The sequence below is a fragment of the Heteronotia binoei genome, chromosome 1, assembly GCF_032191835.1.
Source record: "Heteronotia binoei isolate CCM8104 ecotype False Entrance Well chromosome 1, APGP_CSIRO_Hbin_v1, whole genome shotgun sequence".
Lineage (NCBI taxonomy): Eukaryota > Metazoa > Chordata > Lepidosauria > Squamata > Gekkonidae > Heteronotia > Heteronotia binoei.
In genome coordinates this window covers 133,831,537-133,847,472 of record NC_083223.1, presented here as the reverse complement: position 1 = coordinate 133,847,472, position 15,936 = coordinate 133,831,537, and the positions used below count along the sequence as shown (strand labels likewise).

Genomic DNA, 15,936 nt, shown 5'->3' with positions numbered 1-15,936 from the left:
TCTGCATGTCCAGGTCACCTCAGACAACGTGGCCACAATGTGTTTTATGTCAACAGACAAGGAGGCACTGCGTCCATCCACCTTTGCAAACGGTCCTTATGCCTCTGGCATTAGAGCATTGCTCACAAAATATTCCTGACGGCTGTACACCTACCTGGAATCCAGAATGTACAAGCAGACACGCTAAGCGATACCTCGTGAACGATCACAAGTGAACTCTCAACCACACCTACTTTCAAGTAGTTTTCAGAACCTTCGGTTTTCCAGCTATAGACGTTTTTGCCTCTCTGAGCAATGCACAATACCCGCGTTTCTACACTCAGGGCCCTCCATCCTTGCGGTCCCCAGGAGATGCCTTTCTCCACTCGTGGTCGGGACTACTCCATTACTTATTCCCTCTGATTCCATTAATAACCAAAACTCTACAGAAAATCCAACTGGATCAGACCAATTGTATCCTCATCACTCCCTAGTTGCCTCGTCAGCTGTGGTTCACCACCCTCCTACATCTGTCACACAATCTGTTCCATCGTTTCCCTCCAGTTCAAGATCTAATCTCCCAACAAGAGGGGAAAGTCTTGCACCACGACCCAGCTCTTCTATGGCTGATTGCCTGGAAGATCAATTTCTAGATTTCCCCCCAGAAGTTCGACAGGTCTTACTCAATTCTAGAAAACTGTCCACTAGGAAATCCTATTCTCAAAAGTGGAAGCGTTTTTCAGTATACGCAGCTCAGCACGATTTTGTTCCTGAATCATCTTCTATCGCCCAAATCTTGTCATACACTCTGTCTCTATCGGACTCCGGTTTGGGCTGTTCATCCTTGAAAGTTCACTTGGCTGCCATCTCAGCTGTTCACCCACATATTGACGGACATACTATTTTCTCTCATTCCGCAACCAAAGCCTTTTTAAAGGGCATTTTACAACTTCGACCCCCAATTCGTCAAGTACAGCTGACATGGAGCTTATCTCTTGTCTTGAGCCAGCTTATGTAACCTTCCTTTGAACCGATTGCATCCATTGCACTGCATCTCCTTTCATGGAAGACGGCGCTATTAGTGTCACTCACATCTGGCAGAAGAGCCAGTGATATTTGTGCCTTCAGGACAGACCACCCGTACACCATTTTTCACCATGACAGAGTAGTTCTATGTCCAAATCCTGCCTTTCTGCCAAAGGTGGTTTCTCCTTACCACCTAGGGAAATCTACTATACTTCCTTCTTTCTTTCAAAATCCTAAGGTTACCAGACAAACAACTTTACATAACCTCAACATACATGGAGCTCTCGCATTCTACATCGATAGGACACGTCCTTTCCATAAGGACTCTAGACTTTTTATAGCCTATGGGAAACATAAACAAGGCAAAAAATCTCAACTCAGAGATTTTCAAAATGGGTTGTATTTGTGATTGCCTTATATTACCAGCTGGCTAAACAACCCTTGCCTGAAAACTTAAGAGTTCATTCAACTCTGGCTGTTTCCACGTTATCAGCCTTTTGCAGAGGTGTGCCAATAGAGGACATCTGTGCCGCTGCAGTCTGGTCCTCTCTATCCACATTTGCCATGCACTACGCCCTAGATGTTCGTGCACGGCATGACATTTCCTTCAGGCAAGCTGTACTTCGATCTATTTTCCACTAACGTCTTCAGATCGATGCCCTGTAAGTACAATATTTAATGTCATTGTTATATGCATTATTAATACGTATTTTTTCTCCCTTGAACCAGCACCCACCAACCGTGCATTTCAGCTTACCAGTCACCCATGTGTGGGACTGCACAGAGACCATGATGAAGATAAACAGGTTGCTTACCTGTAACTGATAATCTTCGAGTGGTCATCTGTGCAGTCACACACACACGCCCAGCCTTCCCCACTGCTGGTTTGCTCTCTTCCTCTCTTAAATGAATTTTTTCTCTACAGTGGCTAGAAGAAACTAGGTGGGTGGAGCGCCTTCCCCTCGTTCCAGGCATGCGCAGCGGATGCCTGCTCCCCAGATTGAGAGGGAATGCGCGCCAAAATAAAACGCCTGAGGCTAGCTTTGAATTCTCTAAGGTCGAGTTCATTCCAGGAGGAAAACCCATGTGTGTGACTGCACAGATGACCACTCAAAGATCATCAGTTACAGGTAAGCAATCTGTTTATTCTGTGCACAGACCATCAAAGTGTGTAAATTTCAGTCCTGCCCTTTTGAGCCTTAACTTAGAATTCATAATGAGGTCTGCTATATAGTTCTTGTTTTTAGATTCCTAGGTTCCAATTTTAAATATGGTTAGCTATGATGTCGCTTTATGTATTTTATATTTTATTCTTTTTCTACGTCATAGAAAGTATGAGCTTAGGCTGGCCAAAGGGTTCTTTACTTATGTTTAGAGTAAGAAAAAGCAAGAGCATGGTAGGTCCATTGCAAGGGCAAGAAAGTGAAATTGTAACAGGTAATGAAGAGAGGGCAGAACTGCTCAGTTCCTACTTTTCCTCAGTCTTCTCTTCTGAGGGAAACAGTGATCAACATGGCAAAAACAGAACATATAAGGAAGGTATGACGTTCCAACCTTGGATCAGCATAGGGGTAGTACATAAGCACCTAGTTTCTTTAAATGAAACTAAGTCCTCAGGGTCAGATGAACTTTATCCAAGGGTTCTAAAAGAGCTTGCAGATGTAATTTCTGAGCCTCTGGCTATTATTTTTGAGAATTATTGGAGAACGAGACGTGCCAGAAGATTGGAGGCGGGCGAAAAAGGAGGATCCAGGTAACTACCGACCCATCAGCTTGACGTCTATACCTGGAAAAGTTTTAGAACAAATCATCAGTTAGTCGGTCCCAGAACATTTAGAAAGGATGGCTGTGATTACTAAGAGCCAGCATGGGTTTCTCAAGAATAAATCATGCCAGACTAACCTGATCTTTTTTTTTGAGAAAGTGACTACCTTGCTGGATCGAGGGAATGCTGTAGACATCGTTTATCTTGATTTCATAAGAACATAAGAGAAGCTATGTTGGATCAGGCCAATGGACAATCCAGTCCAACACTCCATGTCACAAAGTGGCCAAAAAAAGGAGGTTCACAAGTGGGGCTTGAAGCCCTTTCACTTTACACCCCCGCCCAAGCACCAAGAATACAGAGCATCAGTAAGGCTTTTAATAAGGTTCCACATATTATCCTTGTTGACAAGTTGGTAAAATGTGGTTTGGATCCTGTTACCATTAGGTGGATCTGTAACTGGTTGACCGATTGCACCCAAAGAGTGCTTGTGAATGGTTCCTCATCCTCTTGGAGAGGAGTGACAAGTGGAGTGCCTCAAGGATCTGTCTGTCCTGGGACCTGTTTTGTTCAACATCTTTATACAGGATTTGAATGAAGGAATAGTAAAAAAAAAAAAAAGGTACTCCCCTGTGCAAGCACCAGTCGTTTTCGACTCTAGTGTGATGTTGCTTTCACAACATTTAACAGCAGATTTTTTATGGGGTGGTTTGCCATTGCCTTCCCCAAAGACAGACACCCCCTGCCCACCCCCACCCCCCCCTAGCAGTGACCAGCCATACCAGCTCCGAGGTCTGGAGGTGGGAGAAATTTCTGGAGGTGGGAGAAATTTCCTCCAAAGGTCTCTTCAAAACATACACAGAGTTTGGAGCTGGTATGGCTGGGTGTCCTCGCAGCCAGCTTCTCGGGGCCAGGCAGGAGCTAGCTGCAGTGGTGGCAGGGTGATCTTGGGGGGGGGGGGGAACAGGAGTGAGGAAGCTGGCTGTGGGGATGGCAAGGCAAGCTTTGAGGATGGGGTGGGTGGTGGCATGGTGAGCTTTGGGGGATGGGAGGGAGAGAGCTGGCTGTACCAATGGTAGGGCAGGCACATGTTGGGGACGGGCAGTAGCGGGGCATGGTTCTGGGGTGGTGGGCAGGAGCACAGCAGGCAGGAGAGAGCAGGCAGTGGGGGGAGGGCGGCAAATTAGGCTGTTGTCTTGGGCACCGGGAGGGAGCCCGATTCGGTGCTTTCTTGCTCCCGGTGCCCTAGGCAACCACCTAGTTCGCCTAGTGGGCAAGCCGACCCTGGGTATCGCTTTACTCTGCTTTGGCAAGACCTCACCTGGAGTATTGTGTTCAGTTTTGGGCACCACATTTTAAGAAGGATATAGACAAGCAGGAATGGGTCCAGAGGAAGGCGACAAAGATGGTGAGGGGTCTGGAGACCAAGTCCTATGAAGAAAGGTTGAAGGAGCTGGGGATGTTTAGCCTGGAGAGGAGACAGCTGAGAGGTGATATGATCACCATCTTCAAGTACTTGAAGGGCTGTCATATAGAGGATGGTGTAAAATTGTTTTCTGTGACCACAAAAGATACTACCAGAACCAATGGGTTGAAATTAAATCAAAAGAGCTCAACATTAGGAAGAACTTCCTGACCATTAGAGCAGTTCCTCAGTGGAACAGGAGGTGGTGGGCTCTCCTTCCTTGAAGGTTTTTAAACAGAGGCTAGATGGCCATTTGACAGCAATGAAGATCCTGTGAATTTAGGGGGAGATATTTGTGAGTTTCCTGCATTGTGCAGGGGGTTGGACTAGATGGCCCTGGAGGTCCCTTCCAACACTATGATTCTATGTAATTTTTATCTAATTTTTTAGTTAAATTTTCTATTTTTATTTTAACTAGAGCTCAACTTGAATACCTGTATATCTGATAATGTTTTTTGTCAGTTGAATCTGGTCGTGGACCATAATAAAACTGAACATCTAGGACTATGTTGAGAATTAGGTATAACAATGAGCAACCTACAAGGTTTTGTGGGGTAAATTTCCCTCTCCCCCACTATTTCCTCATTCCCTTTCTTGAGAGTCCCCATAGACTCCCACTTTCCTGCCAACTCTCCTTTCCATCCATTAGCTAATCTACTTTTATCTTCTACCCATCTTCAATTTTCTGCCCTATCTTATCCCTTGCACTCTCTACCCAAGAAAACTATAGCCCAGTTGTGTCATGCTGCTTGCCAAGGCCAGCCCAGTTACACAATGAGCAACCTGCAAGGACTTGCACAGGGCATTTTTCCTGTCTCAACTTCCCCACACTATTTCCCTTTTCCCTCTATCTAGCACCCCCCATATCCTCAGTCTTCTCTGCTTCCTTCTCGTTTCCACCCACATACCAACCTTTTGAGAGCCAGTATGGTGTAATGGTTAAGTGCGCAAACTCTTATCTGGGAGAATCGGGTTTGATTCCCCACTCTTCCACTGCAATGCCCCTGGGTCAGCCATAGCTATCATAGAACTGTCCTTAAAAGGGCAACCTCTGGGAGAGCTCTCTCAGCCCCACTTACCTCAGGGTGTCTGTTGTGGAGGAGGGGGAGGGAAGGTAAAGGAGATTGTAAGCCACTCTGAGATTCAGAGTGTAGGACGGGGTCTAAATCCAATATCATCATCATCTTCTTCTTCGTGGTTAAGTGTGAGGACTCTTATCTTGGAGAACTGGGTTTGATTGCCCAGTTCTCCACTTGCAGCTGCTGGAATGGCCTTGGGTCAGCCATAGCTCTCACAGAGTTGCCCTTGAAAGGGCGGCTTCTGGAAGAGCTCTCTCAGCCCCACCTACCTCACAGGGTGTTTGTTGTGAGGGAGGAAGGTAAAGGAGATTGTGAGGTGCTCTAAGACTCTGAGATTCGGAGTGGAGGGCAGGATACAAATCCAATGTCGTCATCTTCTTTTCCAGCTATATTTATTATTTATTCATTTATAGCTCACAATTGTCTACAGTGGGGACTCAAAGCAGCTTACTTCATTCTCCTTGCCTCCATTTTATCTCCAGAATACCCCTGTGAGAAGAGTGGACTAGGAGTGAAAAACACTTGGAAAGGGCCCCTCCCCAGCCCACCTGGCCCCATTCCCCAAAGGAGGAAGGGGGAGAGAGGGAGGAAGGTGGATAGAAGTAGAGAGGAAGAGGCAGCCTGCCTAACCTACCAGCAGGATGCTCATCCCTTGTCTCAGACAAGCCTCAGAAGGGCCAAGCAGTGCTTCCTGCATGGGCTTGATGCTGCCTTTCTCATCGTGGCTGGGCCATATGGGCACCTTCTTCATCTTGTGCAGGATTCACCAGGGCAGAGTTGGGCACTGCCCTCTACCTCTCTTTGGTGAGACTCAGCCAGGGAGAACCTGCCTCAGCCCACATGGGGCTCAGCTGGTCACCACTTTCTGCTTTGCCTTGCCTTGTGGGACTTGGCTGGGTACTGCTCTCTGCTTTGCCTTGCCTTACAGGGAGTTCAACCAGGCCAGTCATCATCCTTCACGTTTCCTCACCTCAACAGGGCTTGGCTGGTCACCACTGTCTGCCTTTCTTTGCCTCACATGGAGCTGAGCTGAGTGCCACTCTCTGCCTCACCTTGTGTGGGCCTTAGCTCAAGCACTGCTGTCTGCTTCACCTCACGCAAGGCATGAGGTGGCTGCTGCTACCTCCACCACCATGCCTCTCACATAGGGCTCCAGCAGGCTGGGTTTTGTCTCCCCTACCTCACCTCAAGATGACTGGGCACCACCTGTCCTGCTTTGAGTGAGATTAGGGAGGGTTAAGCTCATTCCTATCAGAGGTGTGGGACAGCAGCCAGCAACCCACTTGGAGGACTGCGGGTGCTCTTAACGGTTAGGCTGAGTATGGGTAACGAGTGCCAGGTCACTCATTGAGTTTCAGCAGTAGGATGAGGATTTGAAGTCCTAGTCTGAAACTCTATCCATTGCACCGCACCGGCTTTTGTGGAGGGACTGTTGTTGAATGTTAGGCAGCACCCATGCAAGTCATGTGATATCAAGTCATCCAGTGGATCCTGCTAGGCCTGGCATAGATGAATCCACCTTCATAGTTAAAAACAGCCCTGAAAAGGGTCCTTTCCCCCCTCAACACACCTTTTACTGACAGAAACCAAGCTGGTTGCAGTTGCCTAGCAACCACCATTTATTACATCCATTTTTTTTTAAAGCTCAGGGACTCCTTTTATCATTGGAGGGGGGATGTTTAAGCCTCCAGAATGTTTGTTGTATTGATGTTGCTGTTGTTGTTTATACTATACAAAGATTTTTAAAAGGCAATCCCCACCTGAAACCTCACAATATAATTAAAAACAGGACACATTGGGAAGGAAAGAAAGGAACAAGGGAAATGATGATCCGTTGTGAAAATGATAAGTGAAGTGCTGTGTCTTCAGAAGTCAGTTGAATGTGGTGCTAAAGAAAGAAAACAAGTGTGAAGTGGAGGAGCATTTCAGCAGTAGGCAGCTGCAATGGAAAACGGACACCAATGGGGAATAGAGCTGGTAACTTGTGGTCTAGACAATAAATTAGTCAGTTGGAGGGAAGCAAAATGAAGAGAGAGACAAGGATAATATCTTAGCAATCCATTTGTAAGGACAATACTTTTTGCAACTAGATTCAAGTCCAGTAGCACCTTAGAGGCTAATAAGATCTGGAGGGTGTGAGCTTTAGAGAGTCTAAGCTCCTCTTGTCACATACCTTTTGTGGTTTGTGAAACATTGCGAACTGTGAGCTGAGCACATGGGCCTAGTTAGTATCTTGAGAGCCAATATGATTTATTGCATTGACCCACCCAAAATAACTTTAGGCTTGTGTTTCTTGAACAACTGCTCATGTCACACAGCAAATAGGTGATAAAACTGAATACCAAACTTGATTAATGAAAAAGGCTGAGGAGTTAAGCTTAAAACATCTTCAGGGAATTGGAAGGCATGAGTTGGGTTGGAAATATAGCACTAGGAGTAGGGTTAACTACACATATGTGTATGATTCCTTTATGTTTTCCCCATGGTGCAAATACCAGCTCTGAAATACCAGCACAACATATGGAAAATGGCACACGGGGGAAAAAGTAGCACTCCTCAACCCTACAATCGTAATTGGATCTGTGCCCATTTCACTCCATTTTTAATGCTGCTTTTAAGCATAAGAAAACATCCTGGTAGACCTGTTCACTGTATTGCTGTCAGCTGCTCAAAGAAAACATATTTTTAAAATTATATTAGGTGTGCCTAAAGTAGCTCTTTAGATCCTGGACCTGGTGAATAACTTTTGGACTACAGACTTAGTGCTTGCTCAACAATTCACATTTCCCAGAATGATGCAGTGTGAAGTAGCCCTGACATTTAACTGATTCCTGCAGATCCTAGCAAAAGCAAGGTGTTGTTTCAATATAAGTTTCTTCATTCTCATATTTTTGTGCGCATCACTGAAAACACCACAATAGAAAATGTATTTCATTAACCTGTAATCACTCCCTTTCTTGTGCTTAACTGCAGTCAAAACAAGAAGCTAGACATATGAAATTTGCAAATCATTAAGACAATAGCCTTCTTTCTACTGCATCATGAAATGACATTTAAGGAACTATTACCAAAATTGCTTTATAGTTAGCTTTTTAACGGTTTTTTCAGCAAAGCTGAGATTAATGAGAACTATTGTTTTTAAAAACAGATGAAACTTCTGGGTGAATGCAGTGGGAGTATAGACTCAGTAAGGAGACTTGAGCACAAACTGAAGGAAGAAGAGGAAAAACTGTCTGGATTTATTAACCTAAACAGCACAGAGACACAAACAGCTGGTAAGTAATATTCAAGCCTGCCTCTTGATATGTAAGAAAAGCAAGTGCTAGTTATCTGCATCATTGGGCCAAGGAAGCACACAGTTTCACTCTCAGACTTGTATGATCTCAGTTTTTTTAAACAACTATTCAAGTCCAGTAGCACCTTAGAGACCCACAAGATTTTTTGGGTGCAAGCTTTCGAGTCAAATCTCCCTTAGTCTTATGAAGGTAACTTTGACTCTGAAAAGTTGTAGCCAAAGAGCTTGTCGATCTCTAAGATGTAACTGAATTTAAATCTTGCTGTTCTACTCTAGACCAACATGGCTACCCTCTGAAACACATTTTTTTGAGTCCATACAGAGATGTAACATTTCAGGAACTTTTATTCTCTATCCTAAACTTATTTTACTGTTCTAACAATATTAAATGTATCTTAAAATCTCACCACTTGGCCTGTTTATGAAATTTAGTAGAAGTTTTCTATCAACAAAGCTTCAGATTCATCCAATACTAGAGAGCTGTAAATAGCTCAGCAATCCACAACTCCCCATGTATAGTTTTTGTCATCTGAGATATAAGAGGGAGGAGAAAACATTTTTTGTAGTATACAAAAGAGAGTTACTTGGATAGAAACAACCTCATGTTTTCACAGCAGTACTATCTGCATCTTTGGATAGAATGTTAAACTTTGTAACACTGGAAATACGGAACTAATCAACAGTGCGTTATCATCATATACATTATAGCATATTGCTTAGGGACAAAATGAGTCACATTCAAACAATAAACATATGAAAATACTAGCATTGGCTCCAGCCAGGAGGGTAATAAGCTACTTGTCCCCCAGTCTGTGGGGACCTTCTATGAGAGTACCTTCTATGTGCAAATAAGCATTTTGGATTTGAGTGTTTTGAGGATTTGAGGTTAAACTCTTGTGCATAGAGATGTTGTTCCCCTCCTTGGTTCCCCTACCAGTGGTTTCTTGTCTTTTTTGGTGTCAGTGTAGAGGCCAGATTTTTGTTCCCACCACAGCATATATGGGGGAAAGTAAAGAGGAGCACTAAGGAGCATCATGTGGTGAGACAAAACTTATGACTGGTCATTCCAGTCATTAAAAATCAAGCCTATGCCAGGTTCTGTTTCAAGCAGTGCCACACTGAGCAGAATTATACCACTGTTAACTAATTTAAGTCAACAAGTTTAAAAGGGTCTGACTCTGCTTAGGATGACAGTCATGCTAGAGTTTGTTAAAACACTGGGAGACTCAGAATGTTGCGAATTGTGTTTTTTATATATTGATCTCTAATCAGGTGTGATTGATCGATGGGAGTTAATCCAGGCCCAAGCCTTAAGTAAGGAACTAAGGATGAAGCAGAATCTCCAGCAATGGCAGCAGTTCAGTTCTGACTTAAACAATGTCTGGATTTGGCTGGGGAAAACTGAAGAGGAGCTGGAACAACTGCATTGCCTTGATCTCAGCACAGATATACAGACCATTGAACTCCGGATTAAAAAACTGAAAGTAAGTTCTAATTCCTGTCTCTTGTTTGTGTTGCTTCCCCCCTCCCCCATCCTTTTACTACCATCAAGTCACAGCTAATATATGGCAAATCTGTAGTTTTCCAAGGCAATACATTCAGAGGTGGTTTGCCATTGCCTGCCTCAGTGTAGGGACCCTGGATAGCCTGACTGAAGCAACATAGTTAAACAATACCATATTTTGATGTGTAGAATTATGGGGGAAAGTCTCTGAAGAATGCTTAAAAGGGACCCCCAGCCAGTTCTGTTTACATAGACAGAGTTAGGGGTGGGAAGGTTGAGGTCCTTATTTACAAATCAGTTTCCAGAGTGTCACACCCTGCCTGCACTCCTTGTGGGGTGCTGCCACCTTGCCAGTTGTTTTATTGGGAGGCTCCTTGGGCCTCAGAATGGGAGGGGGGGTCTGATCCACCACGGTCCTCCTCCTTTTTGGCTAGTTGACTCCCCAATCCATAGCCTGGGTCAACAGCCTCTCTTTCTCCCCAGCCTGAAAACTGGAACCTCCTTTGATTTCCCTTTTTCCCTTTGCGGCCACACTCCTGGCTTCTGCTGGCCAGTGCCCTTGCCTATCTGACTGAGCCGCCCTCATTGGCCATGCACCTCCTGGGGCTGGCCTGGTGTTCCTCCCCACCCCCCACAACTACCTCCCCACAGTATCCTTTGGGTCCACCAAGGGCTGGGGTGTGCCACAAGGGAGACTGGAAGCAGACTTCTTCACCATCTGTGAAGGCCTTCAGGGGACATACCTCTGCCATCCCCACCAGTGCTGCCAGGTGAATTGAACCCACCCAGGAGGAAGGTTGCATCACTGCCAGCTTTGGCACCATTATGGATACCTCCCCCACTGCCATGGCTGTCTTCTCCCTTGCCATGGTGTTGGGTAGATTCCCTCCACTGAGTCCAGGCATCAGGGCTTCACAGGGGAGGGGTGCAGGTTCTCTTCTTGCTTCTTGATTGGGGGACATTGCCCTGGGACAAGCCAGAACAGCTGACACTCCCAACTCTAGACACACACTCTCCCTTGATGGGTTGTATCCTTGAAGATCTGGGACATGTAGCCAGCACTGAGATGTTCCTTGCTAGGTCAGTGCTGTACTATAAAGCTGAAAGGAAGGGTAAAAGATGCACCACCTAAGCATGTGTTAATTATGATCTTTAATCCTGGTCATCCACACAAAGGGCGCATGATCAGTCACTACTCTGTTCCTCAGAGTACCGATCACCGACTTAATGGCCAAGGCTTCCTTTTCAGCCATGGCGTACTTCCGCTCTACTGACTGTACCTTGTAGCTGATGAACAAGACAGGGTACTCTCACCTGTCCACCTCCTAAGATAGGATGGTACTTAACCCAGTGCGCAAAGCATCGATCCGAACCGGATTGTGCCCCAGTCCAGAAGTCATGTTTGCAAAGGACCACATATCACTATAGGACCATCCAGAGGGTATTGAATGCTACTTGCCATCCAGAGGGTATTGAATGCTACTTGCCAAATGGGAATCTACTGAATTATGACTGTTTTATCCTTCCAAAGGGCTGGCTAGTGTGGCAAAGTGATACAAATTTACTGTAGTACTCCACTAAGCCTAGGAAATGCTTCATCTGTCATTTTGTGGTGGGTTTGGGACTCTCTTCCAGGGTAACGACTTTGTAGGGCACCCAACTTAGTTGCCCCCGACCCACAAAGAAACCCAAATATTTGAGTTCCTAAAGGAATCATGTGGAATGGAAGAGGTCTTGTGGAGTTGCAAAGGCAGTTTTCTTACAATTGGCCATATTCATCAGGAGCTGGCAGTATCCTTATGTTAGGTTGAGGGAAGTAAGGTGCTGTGCCGTCTCCAGCTGATTGAGGATGTCTGCCTAGAGCATGCAGTATGTATCAAATTGCACAATCTTATTGATTTTGCAGTAGTTGACACAGAACCAATCACTACCACTGGGCTTCGGCACCAGCACAATAGAGCTCCTGCAGGCACTTTCAGAGGGTTTTACCTCTGAGTTGTAGCATGTTCTTTATTTCTCATTTGACTGCTTCCCATTGTTTTCATGGGATCAGGCTCCCTGGATCTTCTTCGTGGTCTCTGTGCTTCACACCCATGGGATAGTGTGCCTGCGCCGATCCCCGAATCGCTACCTGAAAAGCCCGGGATTTTTCCGCGCTCGGCGCCAATGGGCATGCACAGGCATCCCAGTACGCATGCTCACCGGCGCCGGTGCAGGGATCCCGCCAGTTCCTTTCTGACCGCTGCGCTGAGAGGTTTACCTTTCCTGTTCTCCGGTCGGTGAGAATCTTTGGCTTTGCCTTTTTTTTCTTATTCTTAGCCCGTTTATTGTTTTCTTAGTGTAGATAGATAGATAGATAGATAGTTAGTTAGTTAGTTAGTTAGTTAGTTAGTTAGTTAGTTGTTTAAAAAAAAAGTTTTTTCCGTGTGTGTTTGTTGGATTGCCCTTTGGGGTGTTCCGTCCCCTGTTTTCCCCCAGTTTTTCACCGGTGGCCACAGCACCTCCGCGGAAGATCCTGGCTTCCCCGCGCCGCAGCCCACTGACTCAGCCATGTCAGTCGACCTCGGAGCATGAGCGTGAGATCGACTTGACCCAGCGATCTTCATTGTTGGGTTCGCAGCATCGCAGCGCGAGCGAATCGGCGTCGGAAGTGGAGGTTTCGACACCGATCATCCAGCCGGTACCGATCGGGCCCCGAGAGAGACGAGAGGTGGAACCCTTTCAGGTACCTCGCCGCTTCCCAATACCACCGTGGGAACAGCGTAGGTGGCAACCTCCGTACTCCTACTACCCGCCGTACCAGTGCTACCCAGAAGAGTTTCCGGAGTGGGAACATGAGTCGGAGTTTTCCTCCATGTCTAGAGTCTCGCACCGATCCTGAAAGGCGTCTGCATCGGTATCGATTCCCCCGGAACGATGCATGGTCCCGCTCGAAGCCCATCGACGACCATCGCCGCCGGTCCGGTCTCCTCCGAGGGAGTTGACGCCGATGCTATCGGAGCACTCTGCCCACCAGGATTCTTCGTCATCGGAATCGGATAGTGAAGCCCAGGACGTGGAGCCTTCACCGGTCTCCCAGACGGCCGAGGATCTTCCGATTTCGCCGTTGGAGGATCTGAAGTCATACGGGGACCTTGTGAGGAGAATTGCAGCCACTCTCAACCTGCCGGTGACTCAGCCAGAACCCATTGTCGACGACAATGTGTTCGATATAATGCAGAGGAACACATCCACCGCTGTTGCCTTGCCAGTCACCAAGGTGATCCTCCAGGCAGTTAAGGAGCCCTGGAAGAGACCATCGTCTACACCGGTCTCCTCCAAACAGTTGGACCACATGTATAGGGTCCAGGAGGCAGGAGCTGAGTTCCTCTTTACCCATCCGAGGCCAAACTCAGTGGTCGTCTCCTCCTCCTCGAAGGCACGAAAAGTCCATTCCTCTCCACCAGATAAGGAAGGGAAGAAGATTGACGGCATGGGCCGCAAAGTTTACTCAGCAGGGGCACTCGGAGTTAAGGTGTCTAACTATGCAGCTTGCATGGCTAGATACCAGTACTCCGTGTGGGAACAACTCTCCCTTTCCTCTCTTCCTTGAGTGAGGATAAAAAGGCTGCTGCTAAGAAATTACAAAAGGAGGGCCTTGCTGTGGCCAGGCAACAACTGGCTGCAGCAAAGCACATGGTGGAGGCCTCAGCTAGGGCCATCACCTCTGCTGTCTGCATCCGGCGCCACTCCTGGCTTAGATCGACGGCTCTACACCAGGACACTAAAACCTTCATAGAGGACTTACCCTTTGAAGGTGATGGGCTCTTCAGCACCACAACAGACACGGCGCTGCAAGAGTTTGACAAGAGTGTCAAAACTTCGCGGAACCTGGGCGTGCAGGCCACCCCCAAGACTCCCAGATCCAAACAATGGCACAAACCTTGGGCCAAGAAGCCCTACCAGAAATTTTCTCCTGAGCAATGGCGTCCTCGTCCGTCGCAAGCTGAAAGACCCTCCTACTCCGGCAACAACAGGAGTCGTTACGGGTCCCAACCAACGGGCAAGTCCAAGGGTGCTCGCCCCCAGAAGCAGGGGCTTTGACTTTCCTCCAGCACGCGTTATCGCCCCCACTGGTGTTACATCCCTCCGCCTATGCCCTTTCCTGCCTGGGAGTTGATCTCCACAGACAGGTGGGCTCTGTCCATCGTAAAAGAGGGCTACAAAATAGAGTTTGTTCAGACCCCGAATCAGTCCGTGGTAGTTACCACTCCCCCTTCCCCACCTCTGCTGGCGGAGGTGAGCAACCTCCTACAGAAACAAGCCATAGAGGAAGTTCCATTGGAAGCCAGGACGGGAGGCTTCTACTCTCGCTACTTCCTGGTCCCCAAAAGGGACGGGGGTTTGAGGCCTATCACGGATCTTCGGAATCTGAACAAATTTATTCTGTACCAGAAGTTCAGAATGGCCACGCTGCAAACAATTCTGCCTCTCATCAATCAGGGAGACTGGATGGCGACTCTGGACCTCAAGGATGCTTACTTCCACATCAGCATCCATCCGACATTCAGGTGCTTTTTAAGGTTTGCAGTGGGTGCTCAGCACTTCCAGTTCAGAGCCCTTCCGTTCGGCCTGTCTACTGCTCCTCGGGTGTTCACGAAACTGATGAGCGTGGTGGCTGCCCACCTTTGTCTTCAGGGAGTAGTTGTCTTCCCATACATCGACGACTGGCTTCTTGTGGCGAAGTCAAGGGAGAGTTTAACAACGCATATTGCCATCACTCTGCGTCTCCTCGACACCCTGGGGTTGCAGGTCAATCTGGAGAAATCCCATCTCACTCCATCAAGGACAGTGCAGTTCATAGGGGCTCTGCTGGACACAGACCAACACCGGGCATTTCTCCCTTCGCAGAGAGCAAAGGACATTATCAGTTTGGTGCAGCTTCTCCAAAGGCGGCAGTGGGGCACAGCCCAACAGCTTCAGCGGATGCTGGGGTTGATGGCGGTGATGACAAGAGTGCTGCGTTTCGCAAGACTACGAATGAGAGGTCTTCAACTATGGTTCCTGCACCATTTTCGTCCTCTCAGAGACTCACCTCGAAAGAGGTTCACCATCCCGCCTGCAGCTCTTCAATCACTGCAAGTGGGAGAGCAACATCTGCCAGGGAGCTCCCTTCCATCTTCCGACCCCCACTGTGACTATCACTACCGATGCTTCCCTGTGGGGGTGGGGGGCCCACCTAGAAGATCTCTGTGTGGGAGGTCAGTGGTCACCGAGGCTGGGTCGGTGCCATATCAATTACTTAGAACTGCTGGCGGTTCACTTTGCCCTTCGTTCCTTCCGCCCACTGGTAGCGAGAAAGACTGTGGCACTGCTTACGGACAATACCACTGCCCTGTGCTATATCAACAGGCAGGGGGGGACAGTGTCTCGTCGGCTCTGTGCGCTGGTGATGGATTTCTGGATGGAGTGCCTCCAGTTCGACATTTTTGTAAAGGCAACACATCTGCCGGGGGTCCTCAACATACAGGTGGACTCCCTCAGCAGGGGTGGGGCCTCTCCACACGAATGGGAACTGCAATGGCGCTTCCTAGAGCCTGTGTTCCAGCTTTGGGGGTACCCACAACTGGATGTTTTCGCAACAGCCGAGAACAAAAAGTGCCCTTTGTTCTGTGCCAGAGGGGGAGCGGATCCAGCCTCGTTGGGAGACGGACTCCTACTTCCTTGGGGGGGGCGGTTCCTTTACATGTTCCCGCCTCTGCTGACGAGGGTGGTCCACAAGTTAGTACAGGAGAGGCCATGATGCATTCTAGTGACTCCTTGGTGGCCCCGTCAGAGCTGGTT

General features: G+C 47.6%; 1 protein-coding gene across 2 annotated transcripts in view; it reads left to right on the top strand.

The window, feature by feature from the left end:
• The window catches only part of SYNE1 (spectrin repeat containing nuclear envelope protein 1), a 621,543-nt gene that overhangs the window by 580,025 nt on the left and 25,582 nt on the right, over positions 1-15,936 (top strand). For both annotated transcript variants that reach the window (XM_060240915.1, XM_060240910.1), the window contains 2 exons: positions 8,463-8,589; positions 9,882-10,093. In XM_060240915.1, the coding sequence (XP_060096898.1) occupies positions 8,463-8,589; positions 9,882-10,093 (339 nt within the window). The remainder of the gene's footprint in view (positions 1-8,462; positions 8,590-9,881; positions 10,094-15,936) is intronic.